The sequence below is a fragment of the Ruditapes philippinarum genome, unplaced genomic scaffold (assembly GCF_026571515.1).
Source record: "Ruditapes philippinarum isolate M1 unplaced genomic scaffold, ASM2657151v2 ctg71_1_1_1_1, whole genome shotgun sequence".
Lineage (NCBI taxonomy): Eukaryota > Metazoa > Mollusca > Bivalvia > Venerida > Veneridae > Ruditapes > Ruditapes philippinarum.
Window position 1 is genome coordinate 247087 of NW_026863691.1, and position 17963 is coordinate 265049.

The following is a 17963-nucleotide window of genomic DNA, read 5'->3' on the forward strand; positions in this document are numbered from 1 at the left end:
AACGGTTCGCAAAAAATTCGGCACGGAAGGTCTAGGACATGAACTATCAATTCCTGTTTGCAGCTTGTACGTAATTTGAATTATTTTGGTAATCTACGCCTTTACTAGTTACGTAATCTGACAATATCGGAATAAATTACTACAATTATGCATATATACAAGGAGGAGTTCTAAGAAGAAACCGCTTAAAAAGTGTAATTGTCTTTAAATGGAAATGAAACACACATACATGTATATTTTAAGTACACAGTACTTAAGTTAATTGATGTAAATCTATGAAAAATAAACTGTCATCCGTCAAGATCATGAAACATTATAGGTAAAATATTGTTGACTCTTTCAAAGCGCAACAGTGAATTAAAAATGCCTAAAGTAAATGACACTCAATCTGACCGACGAACTTAAGGGTAAAATTACACTTTTCAACATTCTACTAAATCAACATGAACTAAAATATTCGTTTAAAAATCTATAGATATATATATATTTAAATGGTAGTCACTATACAGGTTTCAAGTACATTGTGAAAGAAAATGTTTCATCAGTTTGTTTAATGGATTTATGTTTATAAACATAAATGAACGTGTTCGATATCGATCTAAATTGAACGCTCTGTTACCACAAGGGAGATAAACCTGGACATACGTGTTGAGATAGTTAGATCTAATTACCTTTCAAGTTAAGCGAAGACGCATATTATATACGCTACACTGAAGATGTGGATGACTGGGTGTTAAATGTGTGTTATTTTTCATGATATTGAGATTTTCAAACATTGTTTCGTTTATTTGTGTGTTGAAAGGCAGACGATAATTTTATAACTCGCGTGCTGAGCTGGAATATACGATGACCGGAAGTGATTGTAAGTGATTTGTATGTGTATATTGATAGAACATGCATGTATTATATTATCTATAAAGAATATGTTCATGATAAACACTGTCGTTCTTTCTAATTATATCATGTTTAACAGTAAAAGGAAAAAGTTCTTTCTAATTATATGTTTAACAGCTGAAGTATTCTTAACAGATTATGCAAGTATTATAAATGTAACAGTAAATATTATAACAGTAATTAAGTTAAAATAACAGTGGCGCATCTATCATTAAATGTTTTTAAAATCAGAAAACATTAATGAAGGGGAAAAAAGTAACTCCCAAGCTTGAAACAAACAAACAAACAAACAAAAACAGTTATACATGTTATAAACGTGTTTGGTGGCTCATCCTTCGTGTGTGTGTTTGGGGGCGGGGGGAAGGTGGTCATAACGTCCAACCGAAAGCCGGAAAAACAGCTTTTGTCGCCGGCAACTGTAAATTAACAACATACAATCAAGCGGAAGATCTCGGCTAGCATCAATCCGAAGCTTGACGGAAATGACCGAGATGATGCCAAACAGGTCTACGGAAGTTGAGTAACGATAACAGCAGTCGGTTTATGTTTAGCATTTATGGAGAAAAAATATGTTCATCTGAACAGACGAGTCCTGTCGTTTTATGGGTCAATAGATCCAGTAATGACCAATAGAAGACTGCCAATTTAACTGTAAACATGATAGTCTTTACTATAAATCCCTCAAGTTTAACACTACTGTATAGGCTTCTGTGATCAATGGTCAAGAAAACTAAAACAAGTTTATAGCAGTTTTTTCATCCTCTCTACCATATGTTTTGTCTCTCCAAGAAGGTTTCTCCACTTCACTCGAGTGTTGTAATAATTTCAGGTCCTTAAAAATTTAGATCTTTTGAATGCAGCAGATAAATCTGAAATCGGTGCTTAGGGGAAGCTTTACAATTGAGCCTTGTCACGACAAAACCAACATAATGCGTCTGCGACCAGCATGGATCCAGACCAGCCTGCGCATCCGCGCAGTCTGATCAGGATCCATGCTGTTCGCTTACAAACTATATGACAAGTAGAGAAACTGATAGCGAACAGCATGGATCCTGATCAGACTGCGCGGATGCGCAGGCTTGTCTGGATCCATTCTGGTCGCAAACCCATTATGTTGGTTTTGTTATGGCGCGGCTCAGTCATAATCTTTCAGAACAGACTCAATCAAAACGAGCCTGCAATTTTCATGTTAATATATTGTTATTTTCATTGCTTCCAAGGGATCGCCGCTTTTCAAGATGTTTTCTTCTGTATGTTGTTGGATAATTTAGGTTCCATGTCATACCCGCATTAATTGGATGGACATACATATACAGAGGAAAATTAGGACTCTTGTCTTGATTTCACTCCAAATAAGAAACGTTGTAAGGTTTATAGATCAAGGAATGTGAACTGCGGCGAAGACTAGCTGGGCTTAATAACTTATTTTACAATATACAGACTATAGAAACAGACTAGAAACTGACTTAAATATGGCTGTACTGGTGGTTTATAATTGGAAAGAACTTAAAATTTGTGACACGTCACAGGATAATAAAGGCACGATATTATACGGTATATGACACCGTATTTTCCCAATCTTAATGTGAAAATCGCCTAAAGTAGACCACTTCAAGCTAAGAGTTGACATGTACATTATGATAGTATTTGGGTTATTGTTTTATTTTAGCGTTTCCTGTTCGATCATTCCTTGTCCGTTCGTTTCAATCGTAATTTTTCGGCCGTTTCCGTCAATCTTCGGATAAGAAGTATGAACATTTAGGAGTTGACGTTAACTTGATGATATTTAGGATTGAGCTATATTGTATGTCAATGGGCTTTTCTAAATTAATTCTGATTGTCAGGCGTTTACCGAAATAGAATTTATTTCCCGTTTGATATCAGTTTTTGCTTTACATCTTAACAGATCATGTGATAGAACTATTTGCAGTCCGTATTATCTCCGAGATGATTATAAAATGATCGTTATGGTGTTCCGAATGTGTACGTTCTTTCGTTTGTAAATTCGCTGACTTGATCGTATATGAGTCCATTTCGAGTACTGTGAAACCTTTGCACACCAGTCATGCCTTCATAGATAAGTTGGGAAGCCAATGTGGTGGAAATTTAACTAAGCCATGGTGTAATCAGTGAAGAATTTGTACCCCGTAGGACGGGAGGTAAATGTTGTAAGAAAGAAACACATGCTATTATCAAAGTTACCGCCCTTGGGCACACTGTTGCTCCCTGTCCCATAAATGGACCGGATAATTCGCTGGTGTAATGGTTATATTTACGTCGTCAATCGATATCATTTGTAAAATTATTTTTATGCATTGTTAAAATTGATATGCCCTAAGTAAATATTTACAAAACGTGTTTACGAGTATTTATAACATTGTTACGCAGAAAAATCGAAATAGCTGTCTGTAATTTGAAATCGTTACAAAAAGACATACTTTGAAATCTTTTTAGTACCACTTTTATTAACAGGTTAATATAATAATTACTGAAAGCAGGGGACGAGAGCGCGATATCTTAAATTACTCATTGAAGTTTAAATGCCATTTGAGGTATTGTAATAATTTAGGGATGTCATCTGGAGCCGAAACGGCCATCCGGATATCCGAATCAAACATCCGGATACATCCGGATGTTCGGATCGTTGTTATATTCTTAGATGTCTGATATGACGTAACCATTTTTTCGCGACCTTTTTCAAAGTGTAGTATTTCGTTTTTCTTCCTTTTTAATTGAATGATACATATCAAAAATCTTCCGTTATTGATTTTATTTCTTCTATATAGAATACGACTAGCTGTTATCAATAAATTTAGTGCGTGTGGTACTTACGATTTCAAATGAAATGAAAACGAAATTCGCCGCCGATTGTCTGAATTCCTCAATTAGCGCTATAATACGCAATAAAATTCGCTCACATTTGTGCGTAAAAATTAAACATAATGTTTCAATTGTTCAACAACACGCATACAATTTACACACGATGACCTTTGACACGCGTGTAGCCGGCTTTTCAAAAGAATCTGCCAATCTTTGATGTTTACCATCATGTAGCCCTGGCTGTTTGATTCGAATCATCAAAGAAAGTGCCGAAACTTACATGAATTACACACATTTTAAGTGTTCGTAAGTGAATTAAGAAATGTGAAAAAAATGGTTTTTAAAAAAATGCACATGTTTGATTACTACTAAAGGAGAAAGTTATTTTGTCGGATAATTTTCGTATCAATTTCAATAAAGCTGTGATAATTAACATATTATTCGTAAGTGCATTTCTTTATTTGATTATTTTATTTCTGCGGATTTTTCATTGTCTCAAAATAAGGAGTCGACGGGTCGGTAAGCCGAAATATATATAAAAATAATAACCTAATTAAATATTTAAATTTGGACATAAAAAAATGTAACATCGTTGCCGATGACAGTCGCACGGGACTTAGAATATCCATCTTGAATCTTACAAAACTTAAATTTGACTAACAACATGTGTCATAATTGACTCGTTATTATTATAGTAATTATTGATTTTTTGTGGTCTGCAGAGATTAAGATGTGTATTGTCAAACTAAGGTACAATATACAATATGGTGTCAACACCATGTCTACGATTATCTCAACGCATGTATTTATCACATTTTCTCAATATTCTTAAATATTTTATACGAACATCCGGATCAGAAAATCGGCTCCGGACACCGAATCGTTATCCGAACGTTCGGATATCCGGACTCCGAATGACATCCCAATATTGTATAGATTTCTTCATTAATTTGTTTTCCGATCATTTGATACTTTTGTATAGATAGATCGTCCTTTATTTAACCATACAATAAAAATAGTGTTCGATTACGACAATTGTTCGGACTTTATTACATTGATGTGTTCCTTAACCACGTTTAGATAGTACGTGGTATCTAAGTAAATATTTGGACGGATACGGGACGGATATTAACTTTGAAGAAAAAAAGGCTGTTTTAAAACAATTTAAAGTCTTGATACGGAACTTGTGTGTTTTTCTTTTTTTAAAAATACTCGATTTCTATTTTACTAAAAAGGACTATGTCTGCCCCTGGTGAGTGTTTATTTTTTATATCAATTAAGCTAGGAAGAATGCTATATTTAAGACAATAAGAATGCAAGTCTTATAACACTTCTTGCACGAGTTTAATTTTTACAGAATGATTGACCATTGCTTAATCAATATGACTTGATATTGGCGGGTCGAATTTAAATTTGTATTGATTGTAATTTAACTACTGTCCATTAAAATGGCCATACGTTGTGAACAAAGGTCACTGTAAGGGTAATTCCTGCACAATATTGAATAATTAATGTAATGGCGAGTGAGTCCTTAGCAACAGCATATCAGTAAATTCTGCGCTCGATATTTGCCATATTGTATGTTTTATAGTATTGACTTAAAAAATAAGCCATATTATCAGTACTGTAAAACACAAATTCCTGTTATCGTAATGTGTTATCAGAAACTGTTAAAAAATCAGTCATTGTGTTTGGTAGTTCAGTAAATAACGAGTGAATGCGTGTATGAATCAAAGCACAGAAGGCGCTGAATTTGTTTGGGTCTCAGAATGTCAGAAAGGTGAAGGTTGTGAGATTATAAACCAATTTGTTTTTGTATAGTGCCACCAAAGCTTTCCAGTGTTTTAACTGAAGTAAATTGGCTATAAGACTAATTACAACACTGATAGTCAATTCAATGTTTATTTGACTTAAAAAATGAGAAAAAAAGAGTTGCTCTCTACTGGGATTCGAACTCGAGACCTCTCAATTCATAAGCGAGCGTGCAAACCCCTCGGTCACGGTGAAGTTATAATTTACGTCCTGAAGAAAACCATATTATTCTAAATTAGGGTTTGTAACTTGTTATTTCGACGCTAAACACAGATGTAAATAATCATGGAGCTTACTGTAAGCATGTATATCTATAAAGAATGAAACAATATTAAAAATCTTCGACCATTCGGGAACTACTTTGCTTGAAAATTATTGCGCCTGTCATTTGACAATCTTTACGCATTGATCTCCCCTGAATTTTTCGGCGTTAGTGTACATATAAAGGGAAGTAACCGCTTCAAAAAAGTGGACTACTTTAGGCATTTGCAATTAACAGCATTAGGCTCTGAAATTTCGTTACCATTATTTGTTTGGTCTGACGACCCAAACAAATAAAAATCGCAATACAAATACTAATTGCTCTTTCGCTTTGTTAAACTAAATGAAAGTTTTATATCAAAGACCGCTTTTTACCTGGGGGTTGGGGTGGAGGTTTAAAGGAAGACGCAATGTTTGGTTGAGGACAAGATTTGTCACGTTCAGCGACTGTGGCTTACAAAAAGAGGTGGTCTGTATTGATTATATGCACGTGACAAATGTAATACAGGTATGCCTCGGTCCACATTCCAAACAGGCACCGGCACTTTATTGAAGATTTTGAGTTATATATTACAATGTATTTAGTGTTGTAAATCATCAAGTTTTATTAAGTATATAGACATAGCCGATGAAGTTTAAATATAAAGATTCATACTTTGTTTACATAGAGAGTTTATAATAGACTTAAACTTGTTAAATGTTCATGGACTGAAATATCTTTTTCATCAATATATATGAACAATTGCTTGGAAGATGAAGGCATAAAGAAAATCAATCAATCAATCGATTCAAATCAATCACAAATCAAATCACAATTCAAATCAAAACAAATCAATCAATCAATCAATCAATCCATAGTGCAGTTCCTGTTAAATATTTACATGCGCTCATCTGTTGCATGTCTTTGAAAATGATATACCTTATATTTATAATGTCATCAACAACTGGAATATGTAAGGTAGGTTTTTTGGGGTGGAATCACGATGGATAATAGCTAAGGTGTCGGACATCTGACACTGATAAATTCTGCAAGAGTAGGAAGATAAATGCTGGGATAAATTAGTTCTGTTAATATATTAACTATACATGTACTGACCAGGGCCTGTGTCTGAAATGACCGTTGAAAATATTCAGGTACATGTACATTACATATTTATGAAACCTCATTTTCACTATAATTATATTAGAAAAAGAACACATTTTTACATATTTTTGTTTAGTTAAACAATTATTATATATATATTTTTTTGTTTTCCAGGTGAATTCGATCCGGACGAGGAACCTGGACGTAAGTATATCATTTTTTTTATTTCGTTTCGTTTTAATAGATTCTGACAGCCATAGTGATAATAATCGCGTAAATAATATACATGTGTTATGTCTGTCCTAGCGTCCGAGCAAATGTTCGGGGCTTTATTATACTTTAAGGATAAGCAGCTCACAATATCACAAAACAATCTGAAATCAAGAACTAATAAAATTTATAATTCTTATGACTTGAACTTAATCTTGACGAAATGTAGTCATTTTCCATTTTTACTTAAATAAAAACCGCTTGCATGCCTGTGCCTTCTAGTAAACAGACAGGGACAAATTACCAAGAAACGGGTTCATACCTTCCTGCCATTTTTAATGTCAACACTATTGCACGGAAAGTCTTACCCACACAAAGATCGCGATAGTGATATTTGTTATTTAAAAATGCATTAAGTGGCAAAATGTTCAAGAACAACACGAACGTATGTCATATGTCTCTAATATCTTGTATGGGTCAGTCATATGGCAACTTCCCAGCTTTAAGTGTGGAGGAAGATCTCATGTGCATTATTTCAGACACGAGGTGGTTCAGAAGCACGGCCACCTACCTCCCGTAAGCTGTCTAAATAGCTTCCTCACATGGCGGTGTTCGAAACCATAGCAGTATACAAATTGTCAGCGACCAAATCCACAAGGCCCTGTACTTTCTAATAAACGTTTTTACAAGGATTATATGTGTGAGAGTATCATATTTATAATTAATGCGAGATATTCAATTCTTCGACTAGTTTGGAAAGATGTAAGAGATTTCACGTTTTATTTAACGATATAATGCCAGTTACCACGGTGCAGTGGTTCAAAGCAATTAATTGAATTAATAAAAACATTCAAAATAATGACAATGATCTCGAACCATTTACATAATCGGCCCATTGGCATAAGGTCACATATCCATGGGTATCTTCAGCATGGTAATTTCATCGTTCTGATTATGACATCACAAAAGCATATTCAGCTTATGATATGTTTAATAACCAATACATTAAATAAAGCTCTAAATCTAATTTATGTCACTGTCAACTATTAAATGACAGTCCATTACTAAATCACTGCGTTCTATGGAATGTAATGGTCGTATACCTTTATCTGGTAATCTGTATTATCGACTAATTTATTATTTTGTTTGATGTCTCCATAACCACCGCTAAAGTGCGTTATTTATATTTTCTAAAATATTGATAGGTTGATTGTATTTTAATCGGTCATGGAAAGATAAAAGTACCTGAACAGCTTAAACAATACACATAAAAGTAATCATTAATGATTCACCGAATTCACACAAATTGAAGTATGTCACATGCACCGACGTCAACGGGAACTTCAACTTTCTTTGCTACATACGGTTGTGAATTGTTTGCAACTAGTTTTTTTCAGTTTCAATATTTTTATGCCAACGTAGCAGCTAGTAGCAAAATAAAAGTTGTTGTATCCTGTAAATTTTAAACATACGAAATTGAAATTTTATCTGTCTAAAGTCACAGTGTTTCTGAAATTAGGTATAGACAAAGTTCTAGTAGGGCGCAAACCTTTGGTCAAATACCCTGTTTGTTTAAGTGCTTCACCCTAAACCGGTGTCCCATGTATTGGTGTTTTTGCACATTTTTGAATAAATTATTTCTTTTTGAACGAAAAAAAATACACATTACGGGGCTAACTGTCAAGTGGGACCTAACTGTCAAGTGGGGCCTGTCTTCAATTTAAGATGTTCCCGTGCACTTGGTACTTTTCTTATTTGTTTTAACCGTGACACTAATGGACATGAAATGTGAAATTTTATATTAGAACGCTGTTATTTCATATGAAATCTGAAAAAAAGGACAACTACGTAAATATATACATACATGTACTTAAAAGGGGCATAATTCCGTACAATATGCAGATGTTCTGCTGGAGAGACATTATTATTTTTGGAGAAATTATTCTTAACAATATTAACGTCAACATTTGAATTACCGAAAATCGAACGATCGAGTGTTCGACATTTATAGGTAAGATACTTCCCATATAATGAATTAATCGCAGAGTAATTGAAATGCTTTTTAGGTTTTGCATCAAAGGAAGGTATTGTCCGCATTTAAAGGCATATATAATTTCTTTTTTTACCGCGACATTGAACTAGAAATAAGCTGTGTGCACAGTCTGCATGTTCATAGTTTCTGTAGATTTGTAATTCGAAACGTGTTACCGATATAGCTCATACGTGTTCCCAAACACTTGATCTAGTATATTTTTCAATAGGTATATAGATTTTATTAAGTGATATAAACCTACTCTATAGGTTAATGCTATTTTAAGAAATATTTTGTTGACAGTCACTTGTCCTGCGCGGGCGTATCAGACAAACAATGACAAGAAAACGCGCATACTTGATATACGAGTAGATGTATAAAATTAAGATTGTGATGATTCTGTTTTAATCATTAATTAGAAAAACACGTACATAGAAAATGCACGTTCGTCGTTTTTAAACGTTTTGAAAGGGTTCTAGCCGAAATGTGTTGGAAATGAATGTAAGCAGATGGTACATTTATGGTATCATAGGGGCGTCCATGATCATATCTCATTTCTTAAGCGGTGTATATAGGTGTTGGTAGTTTTACCCTCCGGGTCACGGTAGTAAGTCACTTTGAATTCACCAGAGCACAGTTCAACCATCACGGCATCGTTCTTGGGCAGGATGCCAAGCAATTTACCAGTACTAGTTCCCTTCACTTTCGCAAGAAATTGATAACTTCCATACATGCCAGAGCAGAGGTACAGTGCAAATAACGTAGAAAGGATTTCATGATCAATCACAACGAAAGTGACCTGTATCGTCTGGGAATCGAACCCGGGTCCCTCGGACGGTTTCATGTCTATGGTAACAAAACTTCCCGTTCGTATATGTACATCGTTGTACATATTTTCTCGAAGGGATTGATCCGACTTCTAGGACAGTTCCCTGAGATTTAATTGGTAAAAATATTTTTTTAGTATTCTCGTTCCACTTTGCATACATACCTGTATAATTTTAGAATGGAAGGCCGGTGCTGATGAGGAAAGAGAGAAAAGGGGAGATAAACCACCGAAAGGCAAGAAAGAGAAAAAGCCAAAGAAAACAAAGAAGGAAAGAGGAAACCCCGATTTTGATGATATAGAGGGCTATGGAGGAAACGCTTTCCATGCAGACAGTAAGTATAGACGTTCGTAATTATCTGACAATCTGAACGTTGAAGACCGTTTCAATGGAACTACATGTACTATTTTCAAAAGCACGGCTGCTGAAATTTTTTGAATTAAATATGATATAATTTTCTGATTAAAGAAATCAGTTGTGCATTATGATAAATTAGTTTTAACGATATTCGATAGGTTTCTATGGTCGTATGGTTAAAACCGTTTATACTGGCTATAACTAATAAAAACTCAAATATTCTAATATTATAAAATATAAGCATTTTACTATTGTTATCAGTTATATCATGCTGTAGTTTTGAGTGTTAGAGATATCATGCAAAAGTGTTGAAAAAAAAGAAATGGTCAGTATGTTATGTAGTTGGCATAACTACTGCATTTGATGAAGTCACGTGACGGTCTTTTAATGCGCCAAATTTGAAAATGCCATGTATTTATAAAGTCATGTTTCTATTTTCTTTTAGTGGAAGCGAAACCTCCTTCTGGCCCATCTGGTCCTACAGGAGACCAACCGGAAATGAAATTTGCTGAGTAAGTATCTATTTTTATTAACTATTAAAAAGTGAAATAGAAAAGAACATACTTCAGTGGTTGTCTGTGCAGTATAGGACATTTAGTTTTATTTTGTTTACCTTCATGTTGGATATTATTATTTTAGACCACATCCGTATTGCACTGAAGTATGGGCGCTTCACTACCAATGCGTATTAGTTAGACTAGGCAAGAGTGCTAGGAACGTTATGGAACAAGGACCTGTATTTAATCATAGGATATTACAGAGTGACAACGTGGGCCAAACTTGTATGATCTTCTGGTTCATAAATACATTTACTAGATAGATCAGACGATTTCATGTGATTTATAAAAGAAATTTTAATATGACATATAGTCTGTTGTTGTTTCTTCTTCAGTATTCCTAATTTGTCCGAAGATGACTGCAAAAAGGCTTTTGAAAAGTTTGCCAAGGATCAATTTTGCTATGGTACCAAACCAGCCAAAGAATGCAAGATTCTGTCAGCAAAGGGAGTCACTGCTCTACATGTAAGATAGTAATTTAGTGTAAAAGACATTGCATATGAAATATAATTTCAGAACAGCTGACATATTTGCTTCATTTTTAGCTGCATGACAACAAAACACAAGCAGAATTAATAATGAGCCGCGTCATGACAAAACCAACATAATGGGTTTGCACCCAGCATGGATCCAGACCAGCCTGCGCATCCGTGCAGTCTGACCAGGATCCATGCTGTTCGCTTACAAACTCTATTACAAGTAGAGAAACTGATAGCGAACAGTATGGGTCATGTTCAGACTGCGCAGATGCGCAGGCTGGTCTGGATCCATGCTCATCGCAAACGCACTATGTTGGTTGGGTCGTGATGCGGCTCATATATATATATACCCTTTTAACCCAGGCAATGATAGAAGGATAAAACCAGGTCTACACAAGTGGCTACAAATCAGACCAGCCTGCACTTCAGTTTGTCAATTAAAGTCTGTAATGTAATTGAATACTGTATCAAATAATGAAATAATAAATGATTATTTTAACACAGCATTGCTATCAGTCACTATTAACAAGAGCGATCAGTAATCACATGTGTCGCCTCATGATTGCCAATTTCATGTTGGGACAAATTTTGTGACAGACGGACAGACAGACGGACAGTGCACATCTAGACTTGGTACTGATCATTCCTGTAAAGTTTGGATAAAATTGCACCAGTAGTTTATGAGGAGTAGTCCGGACAAGCTTTTGCGTATCTGGCAACACACAGAAAAAACACCTTTTTATCAAAGGGCCATAACTCGGCCAAAAATCATTCAACCAGAAAACCCGTGCAATATGCGTAACGACTTGAGCTACAGATCAATCCTGTAAAGTTTCATTGAAATTGCATTAGTGGAATTAGAGAAGTAGTCCGGACAAACTTTAAAAATAAAAATTATTAAAGGGCCATAACTCTGACAAAAATCATTGAACCGGAAAATGCTGACAATATGCACAACTAGACTTGGTACTGATCATGCCTGTAAAGTTTGGATGAAATTGCACCAGTAGTTTATGAGGAGTAGTCCGGACAAGCTTTTGTGTATCTGGCAACACACAGAAAAAACACCTTTTTATCAAAGGGCCATAACCCGGCCAAAAATCACTCAACCGGAAAACCCGTGCAACATGCACAAGGACTTGAGCTACAGATCAATCCTGTAAAGTTTCATTGAAATTGCATTAGTGGTATAAGAGAAGTAGTCCGGACAAACTTTAAAATTAAAAATTATTAAAGGGCCATAACTCTGACAAAAATCATTGAACCGGAAAATGCTGACAATATGCACAACTACACTTAGTACTGATCATTCCTGTAAAGTTTGGATGAAATTGCACCAGTAGTTTATGAGGAGTAGTCCGGACAAGTTTTGTGATGGACGGACGGACAGACGGACGTACCAACTTTTGATATTTAAGAGGCAAATCAGCTCATAAACTACACCTGGACATAAGTCCATGGGCTGAATTTAGCTCATAAAAACAAAAAATAGCTCTTAATTTGAATTTTATGAGTTTTTGTTCTTTATATAACTACGGAATGAAGCTCATAAATATCAAATGTTTGCTCGGACAGACAGACGGACGACGGAGAAGTGATCCCTATATGTCGCCACTACTCCGTAGAGGCGACACAAAAATACTTTGCCTGCCCTTGTATACAACTCCAGATTCAAAAACTTTTGTTATTTTATTCTGAGAGTTATTGCTAAATTGCATGACTTGAACACCAAGTAAATATGATCATGAACTCCTCATATTTTTCAAGCTATGGTAACATAAGAAGTTTTTTTGTGGAATAATGTTGAATTTCATCCTGTGACATGCTTTTGAATTTGTAAGCATTTGCACTCAAACCTTGACCTTAAGACAATTTTGTTTGTAACATTGAACTTTCACTTGAATAGGACCTTAGTGACCTACTTTTGCATGATTGAAATTAAATTATGAAATTGTCTTGCAATACATGTAGTTCTAAGGTAAGCAACCTAGGGCTGTTTTATTTCCCAATACTCTGGATCTAATGCTAACAGGTTTGACTGTAAGGCTAATAGAAATGATACAGTACTGTATAATGTAGTTCAGATATAAAAGCATCCAAAATCATCATTCCTGTTCCAGCACCATATGACCAAAATTGTGTAAAAAGATGTACCAAGGTCCATATTAACACTGTATTTTTGGGGCTGTCTCCAGACTTTTGGAGGGCACTGTATATTGTAGTTTAATAATATACATATCTATTTTTTCAGTATATAATGGAGTCATTTTCAGAAAACAGATCAACCAAAAAGAAAAAGATTCCTTACAAAGGTGGAAAAGTTGATGGGCCTGACAATGGCCCAGCACCTAAGGCATGGGACATTTCTGTCAAGCCGAAATCTGAATTTAAAGATGATAAGGTTAAGAAAGAGGTCCCGCATACTGCTAAAGTAAAGGTAAGTAGTGAATGTTAATTATGTGATTCAGACATTTCAGCAATAAAATATATATTCTAGAACTTTGTTAAAGTCTTGATTTGATGAGATTTATTGTACATCACATCATCAACATACAGATATATGGTGCGACAAATCAGACAATGATGCATGCTTATTCTATGAAAAAAAATGTTATCTTCTTCTGATTATTGAACACTTTTATAATTGTATCAAAGCAAGTGTCATAATTTCTTTCCAATCAAATGTTACCTATCATTTTCAAGGGATGTAAACAAACATTCAAACGTTCGGATAAGATTCCAAACATTCGAATGCTTTATGAGTATTAAAATGTTTGTGTAAATTCATATAGTCATCAAAGTGTGAAAATTGTAGTTTTATCTAAATAATCTAAGTTCCTCTGTTTTTTAAAACGGACATCAGACTTCTTAAAAAAACATTTTTTCCACTTTATCCTGAATGCCAAAACCTAAAAAAAAAAATCATCTCTTTAAAACCAAAATAAAATGACTTGCTATCTCTTTTACCACCTATCAACTCTTTAAAAAACTGATTGTCAATTTTTTGTCATTTCCAGAAATGTAAAGATTGTAAAGGGCGTGGCTGGGAGACATGTGATGACTGTGATGGGTGGGGTAAAGTTGAATGTGACTCTTGTGATGGTAGTGGGCAGGCAGAAGAGGGTGCTTGTGCATTTTGCTTTGGAGATGGGCAAAGAATGTACGTAGAATGTTACACCTTTCAATCCAATTCAGACCAGTTCCTATACTTGTATACAATATTTGAATAATTTCTATTACCTATTGTTCTTGTACAATAGGTAACAGTACTTTATTTGATGTCATGCATTCTCACATTACTTTGTTTTCTCTTTGATGATAAAAGAACAATAGGGAGAACAGTTTCCAAATAATAGTACATGTATGTCTATCTGTCAGTCCATACGTCTGTCTGCAAAAAATGTATCCAGCGATAACTCAAAAAGTACTGAAATTATTTTTATGAAACTTTAAAATATTGATAGATGTCAGCTTGGAGTAATACATGGTCTTTTTTTTCCTTCAAAATAACAAATGGACTTTAAATATGGCTTAAATACCAATATATATAATTAATATAGCCCATTATTCAAACAGTTTAAAGGTGGCTAATCATCCCGAGAGGCAGTTAGACAAGAGGCATTATTCTAAAGGCTTAATTTCTGGAGTTTTTAACCTAGATTTTTTGTCAAAATTTCATATTAAGTAGTTTAACTTCAAAAATATAAAAGATTTCAACATAAAATTTGGAACACTTTATGAACATTATAGTTGACATGGTGCACTTGTTAAACAATGGTCATTATCTTGAAAGCAATATATAGATTTATCCCCCTTTTTTACTCAAAATTACCTATTCAGTATTATGATTTCTAGTAAGTTTGCGATTTATTGAGGTCACACAGTGCTGTTTATGTCACTCACAACTTTGATGAGATAGATCTCTAGAAAAAGATATCCTTTTTCACAGGTGTTTGGATTGCGGTGGTGATGGACGTGTAACATGCGAGGACTGTGAAGGATACAGAAAACTGAAGTGTTTTATCCAACTGAAAGTGAAATTGTAAGTTTATCATCATAGTCAACATACATGTGTAATTTATTATTCAAAACATTATTTCAGTATAATAGATATACCAGAATATTCATTCACATCATTACATTATTTCAGTATTAATATACCACAATATTCATTCACATCATTACATTATTTCAGTATTAATAGTATTCAGGTCATTACATTATTTCAGTATCAATATACCACAATATGCATTCAAAACATTATATTTTTTCAGTATTAATGTTCCACAATATGTATTCAAAATATAATATTATTTCAGTATTAATATACTACAATATGTGTTCAAAATATTACATTATTTCAGTATAAATATACCACAATATGTATTGAAGTAATTAATCATTTCGGTATTAGTATTCCACAATGTATATTCATGTCATTACATTTTTTCAGTATAAATATACCACATCATTACATTATTTCAGTATAAATATACCACAATATTCATTCACATCATTACAATATTTCAGTATAAATATACCACAATATTCATTCACATCATTACAATATTTCAGTATAAATATACCACAATATTCATTCACATCATTACATTATTTCAGTATAAATATACCACAATATTCATTCACATCATTACATTATTTCAGTATAAATATACCACAATATATATTCAAGTTATTTCATTATTTCAGTATATATACCATGATTGATGATTACATTATGAGATAATGATTACCTGATTGAAGTAATTCATCGCATGTAGTATGTCAAAGTATATCATCATTACATTTCAGCAGAATGCCAATGCGTTAATTATATTCTCTTAACTATGCCGTATAAATTTTTAATAGATATTATATCCTATACTGCACCAACACAGTATATCGTCAGTGATTTCATTATCAGTATCCCGTGATCGATTGCCTGAAATATTACTGCAAGAGTTGCAAATGAGGTGTTTACTCTCACAGTAACTGCAACGTCGCGATTACCTATATTCTTGTCGGCTGTGACGTAAATCCTAAACAGTAACAAAGCACAACACAGTATATGTCATATTGAGATGTATTTCACTGCTTTACTGGTGGAAAACGACCTCAGTGTATTATTTGTATTATTTAAAGCACAAACAGGCACCTGAGTAGAACCACAGATGTTCTGTAAGATAGTTGGATAGCTTCCTCACAAGAAAGAATTTAAAGACGCTGCCACAAATCAAACCTACAGTGGCAAGAGGCAAGTGGTTTGAAGTCTTCAACCTTAATCACTTGGCCACGGATGCCCACAATCATTGTTCAAAATTATTATTGAGGTAGAAAGAAATTCCACATTTATCCTGCCATAGGGATATTTGCCATATTTCAAAGTAATTAAGTAAAAATTGCTATGCATTTAAAGTGATTTGGTCAGTAATGAAAAGTCAGTATTACCATAAACAGTTATGTTGATAGTATGATATGTCATAATGTGGCAAAAAACCTCAGAAGAATTATGATTTACTTACGTGACCAGGGCAGACTCAAATCAGCTGACACATCAAGTATTTTTGCTCATGGTCTGAACTCCTTGTTATTCAGATAGTGCATATTATGAAATTTCCCCAAAAATGATGAATGGTTTGATCCAGATCCAAAGATGGACAAGTCCATATAACATATCTAGTTATGTAAGGGTTAAACTAGTTTATCCTTTCTCATTATCAAGATCAATATAGCATACACGATTGTTTTACAGGTGTGGCCAATTACTTCCTTCCCTGTCAAAGAGATTAATGAACAATCTGCCAAGCTTGTCAACACCCACAGAACCAAATGGCCTAATGAGGTGATACACAAACAAGTAAGTTAACCAAGTCTTTATTTTCATTCTAGTACATTTGTTATTAGTTTCTTAATAATCATCTTACCTGATATATCTAAGGAGCAGCAGTTTATGTTTACAGCTCTTGGTGTCTAAAATTTTGTCTAATTATTTTAATAAAATCAAATTCAATTTTTTTTTACATTTGAGCAGAGTCTGAATCCATTTTCTTTGAAAGTGATCATTTTTAATGAATTTTTTGTGTGGTAATTTTTCAGCGTCAGACATTACGTGGTGTGCCTGTCACAGAATGTGAGTACGAGTGGGAAGAGTTTAAGTCACGTTTCTGGGTGTATGGCTCCGAGCAGAAAATCTACGCACCAGACTATCCACATCAATGCTGTTGCGGCTGCTCAATTATATAAAGAAGTACCTTGACATTATATCAAAGTACCTTGATATTACGTTGGTGTATGATCACATAGCTGGTTCAGTCATTTTGGTCATATATGATGTGGTAATGTGAGTAACATGAGAAGTAATTGGTATGTGTCAAAAAAAAATAAAATAAAAAAATGTGTGCTTTTTCTACTATTTTTGCCAAATAAATACACATGTGTTAACTTACTTTTTTAATTAAAATTTTCACTGTGGGTTTAATACATTAAAGGCATAATAAAGAACAGATGTCAGTATAGTGACTAATCCTTAAATAATTTTACATTTATAAGTAATTTACGCAAATGTTAACTGTATTAAAGGATTTCAGTTGAATTCTTTTCACTGACAGCGTAATTTGTGACTACCAGTAA

General features: G+C 33.9%; 1 protein-coding gene across 1 annotated transcript; it reads left to right on the forward strand.

Annotated features, from left to right (window-relative positions):
- Nucleotides 1-635: 635 nt before the first annotated feature.
- Nucleotides 636-17676, forward strand: LOC132723006 (protein SSUH2 homolog). The gene is made up of 10 exons (XM_060707652.1): nucleotides 636-862; nucleotides 7046-7075; nucleotides 10119-10274; nucleotides 10743-10809; nucleotides 11190-11319; nucleotides 13585-13770; nucleotides 14351-14493; nucleotides 15283-15375; nucleotides 17028-17190; nucleotides 17430-17676. Exons 1-10 carry the CDS (start codon nucleotides 847-849, stop codon nucleotides 17574-17576), a joined length of 1131 nt encoding a protein of 376 aa, XP_060563635.1. The 5' UTR covers nucleotides 636-846; the 3' UTR covers nucleotides 17577-17676.
- The last annotated feature ends 287 nt before the right edge of the window (nucleotides 17677-17963 follow it).

Excerpts from the sequence above, each read along its gene's own strand:
- LOC132723006 (XM_060707652.1), top strand. Across the intron at positions 10,810-11,189 it reads CCGGAAATGAAATTTGCTGA|TATTCCTAATTTGTCCGAAG; the intron begins GTAAGTATCTAT and ends TTTCTTCTTCAG. Across the intron at positions 11,320-13,584 it reads AGGGAGTCACTGCTCTACAT|TATATAATGGAGTCATTTTC; the intron begins GTAAGATAGTAA and ends CTATTTTTTCAG.